The 15,275-nt window shown below is 50.3% G+C and overlaps 1 protein-coding gene and 1 long non-coding RNA gene across 15 annotated transcripts in view; one reads left to right on the top strand and one right to left on the bottom strand.

Moving 5' to 3' along the window:
• LOC137480927 (uncharacterized) overlaps positions 1 to 15,275 on the bottom strand; it is a 448,694-nt gene that overhangs the window by 217,752 nt on the left and 215,667 nt on the right. The window lies entirely within an intron of this gene.
• Positions 1 to 15,275, top strand: part of ITPR1 (inositol 1,4,5-trisphosphate receptor type 1) — a 162,845-nt gene that overhangs the window by 121,816 nt on the left and 25,754 nt on the right. For all 13 annotated transcript variants that reach the window (XM_068202353.1, XM_068202356.1, XM_068202354.1 and 10 more), the window contains 8 exons: positions 3,363 to 3,563; positions 4,695 to 4,805; positions 6,098 to 6,193; positions 6,644 to 6,766; positions 7,742 to 7,846; positions 8,782 to 8,974; positions 11,609 to 11,731; positions 14,517 to 14,692. In XM_068202353.1, the coding sequence (XP_068058454.1) occupies positions 3,363 to 3,563; positions 4,695 to 4,805; positions 6,098 to 6,193; positions 6,644 to 6,766; positions 7,742 to 7,846; positions 8,782 to 8,974; positions 11,609 to 11,731; positions 14,517 to 14,692 (1,128 nt within the window). The remainder of the gene's footprint in view (positions 1 to 3,362; positions 3,564 to 4,694; positions 4,806 to 6,097; positions 6,194 to 6,643; positions 6,767 to 7,741; positions 7,847 to 8,781; positions 8,975 to 11,608; positions 11,732 to 14,516; positions 14,693 to 15,275) is intronic.

Genomic DNA, 15,275 nt, shown 5'->3' on the forward strand with positions numbered 1-15,275 from the left:
GAACACATGGTGAATCTGTTAGGAAAGCCTCATCTGGAGGTGAATCTGCTGAGGGACACGAAGGGCAATGAGAAGGATTTCTAGGTTGTATCCACAGAGGAGGAAATAGGCAGAGGCGGGTTTGCTGCGGAACGGGCACAGGCCCTGCTGACAGAGGACGTGGAGAAGGTCAGGGAGCTCAGTGCCACCTTCAGTTTGCCCCTTACTGGTAGGACTGGCCTTCACCAGCCCTACATCCCTGAGACCCTGGTGAGGTCTGGAGCAAGGGAGTCCTACCCTTGGTGGAGAATTGGGATGGGAAACACCTAAACAAGCTGGACGTGCACCTAAACAAGCTGGATTCCATGTGGAATTCTGGCTCCAGTCCTGGGTTCCCGAGTCCAGCAGAGAGTCTCAGAGATGACCATGGGACTGGAGCATCTGATGGGCAAGGAGAGGCAGGGGGAGCTGGGAGAGGTCAGGCTGGAGAGGAGAAGGCTCAGGGTCTCTCCCCAAGTATGCAAACACCTGATGGGGGACGTGGAGAGGACGGGCCAGGCTCTGCTCCAGCTGCCTCGTGACAGGGGTTGGAGTTGGCAGTGTCCAAAGGTCCTGGCAGCCTCGGTGTCCTGTGCTGCCCTGGGACGTGTTTGTAGAATTCCAGGGAGCCCAGAGCAGGTTCCCCGCACAAAGGGGCTGCAATTCAGATGATTTTTGTTCAGTGCTGCCGGGCTGGGATCGGGGAGCTGGTGAGGCGCTGTACAATGTGCTAAATGCCCTCATAAAGAGCAATAATTGCCGTGATTGCCCATTGTTCCGTGGCCAGCAGGAGCGTGGGACCCTGCGTGAGAGCTTTGCAGAGCTGCCAAGTCGCTTCCTCTGAGCGGGAATGCCCCGGCAGCACGTGGGATCCCAGCTGCACGGAAACCTTCTGGGAGCATCTCTGAGTGCCCAGGTTACATACATCAGCCTTTCTCTCATTTTAAAGAAAAAGAGCCCTTTGATGTGTGTTTTGTCAGAGGATTTTCCTGCCGCTGGCAGTGTCGGTTCCCGTGGCACGGCTCCAAACCGCACGCACAGGATCCGCCAGTGCAGCTATAGGAGCACACTTGAATTCCAGCCAGTGCAGAAACTTGGCCTGAGCTCTTCCCCGTCCTGAACAATTCCATTCCCCAAACAGCGGGTAGTTGTAGTCAGCTCTGAGAGAAAAAGGGATTTCTTTTTGTAACAGCAAAAAAAAAAAAAAAAAAAAAGGTAGAACAGCTTTTCCAGCGTAATCCTCTTGCTGCCTGCCTGCCTCGAGGTTTGTCCTTCTCTCAGCCCCAAAGGGAAGGCAGAAGTGTCTGATCCTCCAAAATCTTGGTGTCTGCAGCTGGTACGTGTAACTGAGCTCCCTGCAGAGTGCCAAGACAAACTCCCTGCAGTCGCTGCCTAAAGGAACAGGGAAGGGCTCCCCAGGAAGCTGAGTGTCTCCCAGAATTGCACATTACATTTGAATGAGGAGTGAGTTGGGATCACCTGCCTGCTGCAGGTGTGTGCTGGGCACACCGAGCCTTTCCAGGCTCTTGGCAGCTGTGGGAGCTGATGGGCAAACACAGGGCAGTGCCAGTCACGCTGGAGGAGCTGCTGTGCTTCAGAGAGGAGGAGGAGGAGGACTCTGGGTGCTCAGGCAGCTGCAGTGCTGTGCCCTCTGCATCAGGCAGCTCTTCCCTTCCCAGATACAGCCCCAGTTTGCTCTGTGTGGATGCTGTTCCACAGCCCTCCACGGGGCTGGAGGAGCTGCAGTACCTTCTCCAGGTGAATGCAAGGACTGGGATGAGCGGGTGGATGCAGGCTTCCCACGCGTTCTCGCTGGATCTGCCTGTGGCCGCTGGTTCTGGGTGCAGGGTCTGTCAGAGGGTGCACACCTCGGGGTCATTCCCACGGGGAGCAGTGGAGTGGCACACTCAGCACTGAAGAGCTGTGTTCCCACTGTGAGGTGCTCTGGGTGACTGAAAATGAAGAGTTCCCTCTGTCCTGGCTGAGACAGCAGCAGACACTCCCTGGGGCAGTTTCTCACAGTGCAGCAGGGGTTTGTTTTGTACAATTTTTTCCTTCCCCTTGTTTCAGCCTAACAATGTCTTGTGCCTCATTCCTCTTGTCTCCTTACTGACTGTGGATCAAGCAGCTCAGGTACAAGCTTAGCTGCAATCAGAATAAATGCTGTGCAGCAGCCAGGGAGCATTTTACTCCCTCACTTGGGGTATTATCCTTTCATTTTGCTTTTTTTCCTGGAGAGAAGACACGAGCTCCAATTTCTGTAGGATCAACCTTTTTTACATTCTGACAAGGTAATCAGAAGTCAGGATACTAAATGAGCAATCAGCTGAAATGTGCTGAATCACTGTCACCTTTAGTCTGCATTCATAGACAGCGTTTTCCTTTTTTAGCTTTGCCTTCCATTGAATCTGCAATTTCTCTCTGTTTGCCTTAAAAGACTCATTAGTCTGACTGAGGCAGAGACAGCCAGGGACCAGTGCTGCTCTCTGGGCTGGCAGGAAAGACCCTGCTGGTTCCATACTCCATGGCTCCAGTTCCTCTGAGGGCTTTTTCACTCTGGAATTGTTGTTACCTGCTAGAATTAGGCTAAGTAAGAGTTTTCCTGCTGAAACTTCAGGGAAAAGCAAGTGGTAGTGGCTGCCAATCTTTGCAGCACTGCTGGGAATGCACTGGCAAATAGCATCTGAGTCACTGGGAGATTGGTTTTCATTAGTTGTCCTTCAGTTTTGGGTGGGTTTGGTGCTTTTCTTCGTTTGGAATAAAGGAGAGCAGAAAGCTGTTAAATCCACGGTGGCAAATCTGGCTTTTCATTAGAGGAGCTGCTCCTAATCAGCAGCTTCAGGCAGGAATCACAATAGTTACGTGGAAAGAAATGCAGTGGAGAGAATTCCATTTTAAGGCACCTTCCTGCAAGGTGTGCACTCCGGTCCCTCTTGTGCAGGTGGAGCTGCTGTGAGGCCCCAGCCGGGGAATCAAGAGAGGTCTGGGAGGAGGGAGCCTTGAGTGATGCTTGGCAGAGAAGTGCAGCAGGTGGAGTGAAGCTTCCAGGCTCCAGAGAGCTTCCCGGAGTGCCTGTTCCATGCTGGGTGTGTCAGGCTCTGGTGGATCTCTGTTTATGGGATGCACTCTGCTCACTGCTGTACAGCGTGAGGCCAGCAAGCTGCTCAGGAGAGCAGCACGTTGCAAATAACCTCTGGAAAGAGGCTTAAAGTGCTTGTACAGCGAGCCAGAGCAATCCAGCATGCAGTGGAATTGGGGATGGATGAACTTAATAAATACTAGCAGCCAAAGAGCATTTTGCATGGTTTTTCCCCTCCCTCATGGCTTTGACACTCTCCTCACAGAATTTCCTGCGCTGCCAGAACAACAAGACAAACTACAACCTGGTGTGTGAGACACTGCAGTTCCTGGACTGCATCTGTGGGAGCACAACTGGGGGACTTGGACTTCTGGGTCTGTATATAAATGAGAAGAACGTGGCCCTGATCAACCAGACGCTGGAAAGTTTGACTGAGTACTGTCAGGGGCCCTGCCACGAGAACCAGGTAATGAACCCAGAGCTGGGAAATGCGGCCCCCTTTCTCCCTGGGCCCCAGCTCTGCTAGCCTGCTGTCTTAAACACTGCCCACTTTATTCCCCCCCCAGGCTGGAGGATTTTTTTCCTTTATAAACACCTCATAATCAACTTGTCTTTCTCAGGGCCCCCTCTGAGGAGCTGAAGCACTCAAAGCAGTAGAAGTATTTCTGCTTTGCTAAGATCTGTTTCATTAGACTGGGCAGGGAGAGTGGGGAATGGCTGTACTTCATAAAATCCCAGACTAGGTTGGGTTGGGAAGGGCCTTAAAGCCCATCCAGAGCCACCCCTGCCATGGCAGGGACACCTCCCACTGTCCCAGGCTGCTCCAAGCCCTGTCCAGCCTGGCCTTGGGCACTGCCAGGGATCCAGAGGCAGCCCCAGCTGCTCTGGGCACCCTGTGCCAGTTTCTGCTTATTCTCTCCATTTCCTTATGAATTGAACCATAATACTGTCCTGAAAGCCTGGAATGTGACCTTTCTGCTCTTCTCGTCTCTGCAAGAGAATGTGTGAGGCTGTGCATGCCAGGGAGAATTGTCAGTGTCCCTCTGCTCTCCGGATCAGGTGGAATAAAACCCTTCAGGTGTTCTTGGTGTGGAGTTCAACGACAGAGCAGGGCTCTCTCTGGATTTTGAAGCCAGCAAGCTGCTGTTTGTACATTTTAGGTACAGAGCATTCCAAGAGCAGGGCTGAAGGGTAGGAAGGAGGTTATGGAAATTCCCTTTTTTTGTGTAGACAGCACTGAAGTAGGTGTTGATTGGCATGTTTTTAATAAAGAAAACTCTCCCTAATCTCAGTAAAACACCGTTCCTCCAGCCTGCACACTTTGGCATGGAAATGCTTCATTTATCAGCTGTGGTTCTCCATGCTTCCTGAGGCCAGGGGCTCCAGTAGGACCATGGCTGAGGAGAGGAAAAGCTTGGAACAAAATGCCTTAAATCTTTTGTTGTTGCATTGCCTGGAGCTGTCTGTGCAGTTTTCCAGCTCGGGCAGCCCAGGAGGTGATGACAGAGGGGACTCAGCTGCTCTGGAGGGGTCTCCAGCCCGGGCTGTGTTTGTAGTACAGGTAATTAGTGAAGCCTGATGACTTTTCTTTGGACAGAACTGCATTGCTACCCACGAGTCCAATGGCATTGACATCATCACAGCATTAATTCTCAATGACATCAACCCTCTGGGAAAGAAGAGGATGGACCTCGTGTTGGAGCTGAAGGCAAGTGCATGCTCTGTGTGAGGCACGTTAACAGTGGGATAAAATGTGATTTTACTGTTAAAATTATCTGAGTGTTTATTATATCCCAGCATTCATAAGTGCCCAAAAATTAGATACATCACTGAGCTGCAGGCAGTGCCCAAAGATTGTTTGTCACAGGTATTTCATCTTTGAAATGATGACTTGGAGCCACCAGTTCTCAGATGGGGGATGCAGGCAGTCAGAATATGCTGAGGAATCCTAAAATCACTTCCTGTAAAAAATCTGAAGCTGATGAAAACTGTTCTGTTGTTGCTGAGCTTTTACGTGGACAGTGGAAGTGAAATTTCTCATGTTGCAACTACTTTCCTAACACTTCATTGGTGTTGTTTAATAGGTTGACATTAAATCAACAATTCTTTATGGCTGTCCAAATTAATGCTGAAATAATTAGCCCTGCTGCTGGTTTCAAAACACAAAAACACACGAGCAGGTTCCCCTCTAGCAACAGCAGTCTCAGAGCACTCTTGCTTCAGCCTGTGCTTAAGAAATATTTCCTTTCTGACTTATTGCCCTGACTGACACTGCAGTGTCTCCTTGTTTTCCGTTGCCGACTCACACCATTATTATGGGTAATGTGGGTTTTTTATTATTGTAAATAAAAAATGCTTTTAGACTCGATTAGCATTATACTTCAAAATTAAATACTTTTATTGGGTTTTATTGTCAGGCATGATGGATTTTAATCTTAATTGTTCGTATTAAAGTAGTCTGGTGCCTTGTGGTAGTTTCCCATTTCCTCCCTGTGTTCCTTGGCGTGAGCAGACTGCAGAGTGATTTCAGTTAAAAGCAGCAAAGCACATCTGTGTCTTCAGCCCTGGCTGTCCCTTGATTTAATCAGCAGCATCTTCAGCAGAGCTGAGCTGCACCATTTGGGAGCTCAGAGCTTGTGGTGATACTGCAGTATCCTTAAATCAAAACAAAACAACACGAGCATGAAACAGCAGCATTTTTAGAAATTTAAACCGTGGCTGGGGTTAATGTGATGTCTTTCAATAAGTAGGATTTGGGGAATAAACTGCTAAAAAATCCTGTTAAGTTGTGTAGGTCAGTAATTGGAGGAGAGGGAGGGCTTGGTGAGGTGAGGCTGTGAGAGCCCTGGGCTGGCTGGCTGGCACACTCTGCCTGCAGTGGCTGCTGCTGTGGGACCCGTGTCCCTGAAGCCCTTCTGGCAGCAGAGTGGTGCCACTCGGGCTGGGGACCCTCATTTTTTGGCTCCTGGCAGTGATTCCATTGCTTTTCCCTGCCCTCAGAACAACGCTTCCAAGCTGCTCCTGGCCATCATGGAGAGCAGGCACGACAGTGAGAACGCGGAGAGGATCCTCTACAACATGAGGCCCAAGGAGCTGGTGAGTCCTGGGCTCCCTCCCCAGCTCCTGACTGTTCATCTGCACAGGAGACAGAGAAGTGACAATCCCTTGCGGCCCCAGAGCTGTCCAGTGAGCCCTAGCAGGGTTTTGGGGCTGGTTCATGAATGAACTGGTGAAAACACAAGCGGGAGATCCGAAGCACAGCCCGAGCACCGTTGACTCGTCCACGGGGCTGCACTGGAGCCGGGCTCAGAACGTGACGCGGGTGCAGAGAGGGTGGCCTGGAACATGTCACCTTCAGTTTGTTGAGCCAGTGAGCTGGGCTGATGCTGAGTTCAGTTTATCCTGGATGTTGAGAAACCCACTGACCCACCTTTGAATGTCCCTGCTGCGCTCCATTCCCGTCCGGGGGAGTGCCGAGCGTGTGCTGCCCTCAGCAGCTTCCACCCTTTGCCTGAGCCTCCTCTCCTTGCCTGCCTCCTTCTCCAGGTGGAAGTGATCAAGAAGGCTTATCTGCAGGGAGAAGTGGAGTTTGAGGATGGAGAGAACGGGGAAGACGTCGCGGCGTCCCCCAGGAACGTGGGACACAACATTTATATCTTGGCTCATCAGGTAGAGTTCCACCACGAGCCACAAACTGGGAAAAGCCAGAGTCTGCTTTGCCCTGGAACTGTTTTCATGGCTCATCTCTGAGGCAGACTCACTGCACATACTCTTGTTATCAGAGCAAATCCTAATTTTAATCAGAAACAAAAATAGTATAATACAAGAAAATTTTGGGAATTTTCTTTTATCGTGGGAAGCAGGCGGGCTCTGGACCGAGTTCCTGAGGACATGTGGCTCAATTCTTGGCAGCACTGAGCAGCAGTGTATTATTTTTCAGCTGTATCAAAGGTTACTTTATACTCCCAAAGAAATTCTACTCACAGATCAATTAAAGTGTAATCAGAAATCTCGGTCCTTGCCACATTCTCTCTCTGCTGGAACCAAGCAGAGCCATTGTACTGACACAATGTGTATTTGAAAGGTAAAAAACCAAAGGGGAGAAAACTGTATCTAAATCTACTTAATATATTGGTGCTGCATCTCTCACTGCATTAGAGACTTCTTGTTCCTCCAGCATCTGAGCAGACAGACCCTCACTGTGCTGCAGGATGAATTTGGAGCATCCAGCAGCATTTTTGGAGCAGTGCTCTGTACATCTGCTGCTCAGTTGATGCAGATTTTCTCTTTGTCCCTGCCTGGATCTTGGGTGATGGGCACACCTTTGGGTTAGGGTGGTGTAGAAGGACAGACCGAATGTGAATTTCTGTGGGATCAGAAAGATTCCAGGCAAAGGGTGGGAGAGGATGGGGAAAAGAGGAGTACAACACTGGCATTAAAGAAATACATATTTGAATCATTCTGACTTGCTCCCAAAATAGAGCTGCAGGGTGTCTGGTTGGAACAGAACAAGCCTTCTGTCAACTTTGCCCTTTCCTAGCAGCTGACTGCGTACTATTTCTTTTTTTATGCCAAAAATCAGAAATTTAATATCACAGAGAGACATCTGGTGTCTCCCACTCCCTGTGCATTCCTTTATTTTAGTTGGCTCGTCACAACAAAGAGCTGCAGAACATGCTGAAGCCAGGGGGTCAGATCGAGGGGGACGAGGCGCTGGAGTTCTACGCCAAGCACACGGCACAGATCGAGGTAGGGAACCCCAGGGCTGAGCAGGGGGAGGGCAGCCCTGGGGGCATTATTCATGGTGCTGCCATGGCTCTGCTGCCTGTGTGTGGACTGTTGTCCCTGCTACAGAGCATACAGGGAGAGTTATTTATTTAATTCCCTGGCAGTGGCGGGGGGAGCTATTCCTGAGCTGTCATGTGTGGGCTCGGGGATGGAGCTGAGCAGAGCTCTCTTGGCAGCAGGAAGTGTGGCTTCGCTTCTGTTACATTTTGGCCGGTGCTGTTGCTGAATCCAGAAAGTTTGTGATAGCTTTTTGCCACTCTTTCTGGATTCAAATGACAGTTTGGCCTCGTGTGCCATCTAAGAGCTTTATAAAAGTAAAATGTTCACAGATACGGAGATTTCCTGGAGGAGCTGTGGCTGCCCCTGGAGCCCTGGCAGTGTCCCAGGCCAGGTTGGACACTGGGGCTTGGAGCAGCCTGGGACAGTGGGAAGGTGTCCATGCCATGGCGGGGGTGTCACTGGATGGGCTTTAAGGTCCTTCCAATCCACACCAGTCCATGGTTCTGTGACTTCCCAAAACTCTCTTATAAGCAGTATAAATATCACTGTTATCCCTTGTACTTGCCCAAATTTGGCTCAAATTTGCCAGCATTCTTGAATTGGGCCACCACATTGCTCTGAACTGCATCCCAGCTTTGATGGGGGATTCTCTGGGCCCCTTGGAAATCCCAGCTAAGACCAGTACTGCCAGGATAAGACCACAGCATAGAAATTACCATTCTGGAGCTAAATGTAGCCCTGCTCTGAAAGGTAAATCAAATGAAATCTGTGTCGAGCTGCTGTTCTTTGGAAACGTGTCTGCATGTAGCTGCTTTGAAAAGGGGGAGCAAAACAGGCAGAAAACCAAGACATAAAAGCATTCAGAAGCGGGAAGGACTCATGGGGCTGCCGTGCAGATTGTCAGGTCGGACCGCACCATGGAGCAGATCGTGTTCCCCGTGCCCAGCATCTGCGAGTTCCTCACCAAGGAGTCCAAGCTGCGCATCTACTACACCACGGAGAGGGACGAGCAGGGCAGCAAGATCAACGACTTCTTCCTCAAGTCTGAGGACCTCTTCAATGAGATGAACTGGCAGAAGAAGCTGCGAGGTGGGTCAGTGCTGCTCCGCGTGGGGCGGCGCGCTCAGGTGGGGATTTTGGGGCTGGAGACCTTGGCTGAGCAGCAGACGGTTCCCCAGCGTGGCAGCAACCCCGATAACGGTCTGCCAGAGCTGCTCCTCTGCAGGTGGCAGCTGCTGGGATAAAGGCAGGCTGAATGCTGGAGCAGCAGGGGCCCTCGGGAGGGGCTCAGGGAAGGAGCAGCACAGGTCGTCCTGTTTGAGATCCAGCAGGAGGGAACAAATGCGTGGAGGAGTAGCTGAAATGAGGAGGAAGGGGAGGACCCCGCTGAAGAGAGCAGTGGCCTGTGCCACTGGGCATGCAGCAAGGTTGGACTTGGTGATTGTAAAGGTCTTTTCCAACTGTAAAGATTCTGTGGACCTAGGGCATCTCTAGGAATGGAGATGTTTAAGAACAAGTTAAAGATGGATTTCTGAGTAATTGTAGAGTAGAATTCATCCTTTTTTGGCAAGTAGACTGGCTGACAGGTTGATAAGTCCCTTCCATCCCTGTGATGCTAACATGTCTGAACACAGGTGTTTTCAAGCACTGATTTTCCCTCAGAGGTTCCCACTGGCAGCTGGGAAATCCCTTAAAATGGTATTTTAATTCACACAGTGCCACCACGTCCCCCAGCAAACCTTCTAGCTCACTTGCTTAGTATTTTTGTTCTTGTTCTGCTGAAAGCTGAATGCTGCAGCTGGGGCTCAGTGGGCAGTGCTGAGAACTGACCAGCAGTGACCCTGTGAAATGGGAGGTAAGGCAGCTCCTTCCTGCTGGGCTCAGCCCCTGCCATCTGATAGCACCGCTGCTCCCCTCCCCTGCATCAGCTCCACTCCAGCTTTTAGTGCAAGAGCAGGACTGCTCTGGAACCCCCTCTTGGGGCAGGTGTGGGACTGCTTCCAAAAATCTCAGAGCTCTGCAAGAAATCCAGGAGTGTGACATCCTAAACAAATTGCAACTTCAACAGCACCCATATATTCTGTTAGATTTTGTTGTTTGAGCCACTTTGTCTTCGAGGCTGTCTCCAAGCAAGCTGTGAAGTCATCCATCGTTAACAACAGACCACAAATTAGCCAAGATCCACCTGCAGAAGTGGAGAATATTTCTTTTTTTTTTCCTTTAAAAAACTGGAATCATTTATTCTGTCTCTAATATCCAGGTCTTGTCTGGCCTCTGAGTGATTTTTTGCATTTGTAGAGTTGTTTCTCACATTTTCAGTAGTTTGTGGTGGAGCTGTGACCTCTGGCAGTGCTGTGTGTGCTCACGTGATGCCAGTTAGAGTCTATTTAACCCTCAAAAAGACTTCTAAAATAAAGACCCGTGTACTTCTCCCTTCAGCTCATGGTGCTGGCCCATAATCCGAGCACCAGAAATCTCTTAATTGTTAATTAAGAACGAAAATGAGCTGCCAAAGCCAGGCAGAAGCACCACACAGACAGAGAGTCAGTGTCCATCACCAAAGGAAGGTTTAAAGTTAAGCCTGGACCTTTATAATCCCCCTTATATAATCCCATATAAATGAATTAAACCTGGTTGCACGTTCTTCCGGTTAAAAGGAAATGGAGAACATTGAGATACTGTGGAATTCTTTACCCCTTTGTCAGCTGGGGGTGTTAGAGGAGGGGATTTTCTGGAGAGAGGTGGTGGCTGCTGCAAGGCTCAGAACTGCTGCATGTTATAAATTACCCTTCAGCCCAAAGTCTGCATTTTCAGCTTGTTCCTCAATTTTACTGAGAGCTTTTTCTTTGCTCCCTGATATCTAAACAAGCTGCCTCTTCCACCAAGGCAAAACAGTACTTTCCCTTCTTTTAATGGATTTTTTTCACTACTCTAGATTTCAGGAGGACACAATTTGCTGTGCAGTAAGCCTGCAGGAGCTAAAATCAGGGGGATTTTGCCTGGATGCAGAGGGAATTACTGCAAGGCAGCTTTCCTTGGGTTCACGACCACTTCAGCAAAGGAATCTTTCTGCTTTCTGCCTCTTGGTTCTGGCTGCAGGGATTATTAGAATTAGGAGTCTTTTTGAGAAGTGTTTCTGGGTAACATTAAGGATTTAAATGTGCTGTTGGATTGTACTTGGAGCTCTGTGCAGATGTGCTGAGTCCTTTGTCCCCAGGGCAGAGGGAAGGCCAGGGAGCTTCACCCCCTGCTTATTCTGGGGCTATTTTGGGCTGTTCTCAGCAGAAAATGAATTTGCAGGTGGCACTGTGTGGTGCAGGTGAGCTGCTGGCAGCAGCAGAACACAGAGGGATGTGGCTGCAGCTCGTTTTCCCCCTCCAAACTGCTCTTGGGGTGACTCTGAGTACAAAGTATATTATTAGGGGAGGCCTCAAGTGCTTGATCTCTGCAGTTTCTCAGCTTGTTCTCGTGCTGCTGCTAAACCATGTTTGTAACAGGGGTCCTTTGCCTTAAAACACCATCTAGGAAATTTGAAGTGCCCCCAAGATGAAAGATAATTAAATAAACTTCAGAATAAGCCATGAATATTATTACTTTTGATGCTGTGCTTTTGGGCAAACTGGAAACAAACTTGTTTTGGTGGTGATTTTTTTTTTTTTTTAATAGAGACCTCTTATTTTTACTAAACTCTCCATTAAAAAGAAGTCATTTTCTGTCTTTCAGCTCAGCCTTTCCTGTACTGGTGTGCTCGGAACATGTCCTTCTGGAGCAGCATTTCCTTTAACCTGGCTGTGCTCATGAACCTGCTCGTGGCATTTTTCTACCCATTCAAGGGAATCCGAGGAGGTACTGATATTTAACCTAAAAAATCCACGTGAACAAATAAGGTGTAATGAGCCAAATTCTGCTCTCCCCACTCGTGTCTGTGCACTGCTGTTTACATCAGTGGGGGCAGGAGAACAGAATTTGGCTTTTTGCATTGCCTTGTTTTAAATTGTGCTGTTCTCTTACTCTTTCTTGAGGCACTTTTAAGGAAAATGTAGAGCCATGCTTTTTTCCTAGGGGAAAAAATTACCTGACATAAACATCCACCTTTAATTGCTTGACTGTTCTACTTCAGTTTAAAGTCCTGTAATTAAGGATGGAGCTAAAAATAGGCGAAATGTTGAATGCGTTGTTTTCCTTGAGCTTGCAGTTTATTAATGGCATTTTCCACACACTTTTCCTGGTGCTCCAGGAGGCCTCTGAGTGCTGGGGGTGGGTGACATTATCCTGCCTTGGCAGGGGGGCAGTGAGCAGCAGGAATCCCTGGAGGATGAGGGAGAGGAGCCCATTCCCAGCATTGCCTGCCCCAGGGCTGTGGGGGGCAGAGGATTCCCACGGGGAGCAGGGTGCCACATTCCCACCTCCAATTCTGGGACAGCCCCGTGGGGCTGCACGGTGACAGGTCCCTGGTGGCTCTCAGAGGCAGCTCAGTGAGCTCTGAGCAGATCAGCCTCTCCCCAGGGCTGCAGTCCTGCCAGCAGCAGCCGGGGAATCCGCAGGGATGCTCTCAGCAGCGTCACTTGCAGAGCGATGTGAATGTCTAGGTAGGAGCTTTTTCCTTGGGTGAAGGGGGTTTGCATCCTCAAAAAGCCTGCCAGAGGGATATTTTAGACCAAATTCCTGAGCTCCTGAGAGGGGGAAGAGAACAGTTTTGCCTTCTGCAATCAGGACCACCAGGCTGTGGCTGCAGCTGCTGCTCCTCAGTGTCACACCCAGTGTCAGCAGAGTGGGGACAGCTCAGATCCTGGCTGGAGGGTTCTAACGAGCCCAAAAAGCAACTGAATTTCTGTCTCTAGTTGCAAAGATCCCAAGTTAAAAGCTCTGAATTTATGGCTGCCAGGAAAGCTGCTGGTTAAATGAGTTCCCTGAGATTACAAACTGCAAGACTGTGGGGGGGATTGTTTGGCATTTTGAAGATGCCCTACCCGACATATTTGAAATTCTTTATTTATCAGGTAACATTTTGATAAAACCTCTTCCTCTCCTAGTTGGAATCCAAAAAGTAAAATAAATAAATACATGTGTATCTTATATTTAGCTAAAAAAAAAAAAAAAAGACTCTTCCAAACAGACTGTTTGGGGGAAGTTGTCAGTGTCTTGAATTGCTCAGACACGGTGAACTGAGCAGCTGATGAGCATCTGACAGTAGCAGAAGCTGTAAAACTTCTGACTTGAGGAGCAGAAACAAAACTGGATGCCTGGAATTCGGTACTGGAATGGTGAGAATTCCAGAGACAGGCAGAACTTCCTGCTGGCTGCGTGCTCCTCCTGCCTGTGGCTGTGCAGGGAGTCCCCGTGCTCCCAGCAAGGCTTTGGGGTCAGGGTGGCTGCAGCAGTTGAGGAGTGACCACCCTTAGCTCCGTGTGCCAGGACAAGGATGCTGCTCCCACCTCCCTGCCCTGGGAGGGAGGGGCGAGCCTGTGGCCCTGCTCTGCCCTGAGGTGGCACAGCCGGGTCCCGTGAGGTCCTGGCAGTGCCCTCCTGGTGCTGCTGGGCAGCCCGGGGTTCTGGGCTGGGCCCAGGTGGGTGTTCCAGGCAACACCTGAGGACCTCACTCACTCCAGGTGTTTCTTAGGCTTGCTGGGAGCTGCTGCAACTCCTGAAAGCAAATATATTCCCAATAAATCTTATTTAGATTTTAGATAAGTTCCTAAGTGAGCTGCTGCACATCTCCCCTGTCCCCTCCCCGTGCTGTTGCTTGTTCCCACCCAGTGACTCCATTCCCAGCTCTGCACCTTGTGCTGTGTGACAGCTCCAGGAGCCCAAACTCCCCCCAGGCAGCCAAAACAGCTGTTCAACTTTATGCTTATTAACTTTTAATTTCCATCCATCCTCTGCTGTCTTTATTAATCTGCAGTGATTTGGAACAAGATTAAATGGCTGCTCGTGGTAGTCAGATGAGAGTAACATTTCCTAAGCTGCCTGAATTTGGGAGCAGGGGGAAAAAGCCCTGAGTGAGGATGGATCTTGCCAGTCAGACACAAGTTCTGTGAGAATGAGCTTGCAGAAGGGCTGCAGAGTGCTGTGAAATTTGGGGGATCTTGCTTTTTTGTCAGTTGAGGAACCGGTTGCTTGAAGACAAAAATTGAAGTCAGCTTTGAGAAAGAGGTGTCTCACATTTTGCATAAATCAGAGTGTTTTGGGCTGGATCTTTTTTATGGCTCTTTCAGGGAAGTGTATTTTTAGCTACACGGGCTCGGAGTTGTGTAAGCAGCCAGTCTCAGGGGACGGTCTAAACAGACCCAGAAATAGCAAGAGGTGCCAGAAATGGGTGCGAGGGTCTGACCGAAAGCACACCAGGGAGAGTGTCAGGGAGTGTCCTCACCTGCCCAGGCACTGCCTCTGCACACAAAAGGGGCTGCAGGAGGCCCTCAGCTCTCAGGTGTGAGCACCAAAAGGAAGATCCTGCAGCAAAAGGAAGGCTGCAGGATGATTTAGTACCGAGCTGCTGACTGAAGCCTGCTGCAGGCTTTGGGCTCAGATGCTGCTGACGGGGGCTGGCTGATGCTCCAGCGAAGGCAGAACCAATGGCACTGCTCTGGTCGGTTTGGTTGTGCAGGAATGGCTCTGTTTTGCCTCTGCCCAGGCACGCTGGAGCCCCACTTGTCTGGCTTGCTGTGGACAGCCATGTTCATCTCCCTGGCCATCGTCATCGCCCTGCCCAAGCCCCACGGCATCCGCGCCCTGATCGCCTCCACCATCCTGCGGCTCATCTTCTCTGTGGGCTTGCAGCCCACCTTGTTCCTTCTGGGAGCGTTCAATGTAAGAACCCAGGGGGCTTTTCTGACCTCCTCGTGCCCCCTGCGTAAGGGTTCCTTCCCTGTGTGTGAAGACGTGGAGCAGAAGTAGCCTGGGACACGCTACTTCTGGTGGTGGGACTGGTGGGAGGAGTAATTCCCTCCTTGGGCTGCTCCTCACGTGAGTGCTCCGAGTTGTTCCTTTAATCCTGCTTCCCCAGGCTGCAGACAGAGCTCTGAGGTTTTGCTCAGTGTAGGAACAGCTCCAACCTCACACAGGCACGGGCAGGAGCCTGTGACCTAAAGCAGGAGGTTATTCACCCAAAGTGCCTCCGTTTTTGTGGGGTTGTGTGAGGCTCACTAAGTGATGTGTTGTGAGTCTGATGGGGAGCTGGGAAGGGGCTCAGCCTGGAGAAGAGGAGCTCAGGGGGGACCCTGTGGCTCTGCACGAGTCCTGACAGGAGGGGACAGCCGGGGGTGTCGGGCTGTGCTCCAGGGAACAGGGACAGGAGGAGAGGGAACAGCCCAAGGCTGGGCTGGGGAGGCTCAGGGTGGACACCTGCAGGAATTTCTCCATGGAAAGGTGCTCAGGCCTTGGCAGGGATTTC

The sequence above is a fragment of the Anomalospiza imberbis genome, chromosome 11 (assembly GCF_031753505.1).
Source record: "Anomalospiza imberbis isolate Cuckoo-Finch-1a 21T00152 chromosome 11, ASM3175350v1, whole genome shotgun sequence".
Taxonomy (NCBI): Eukaryota; Metazoa; Chordata; class Aves; order Passeriformes; family Viduidae; genus Anomalospiza; species Anomalospiza imberbis.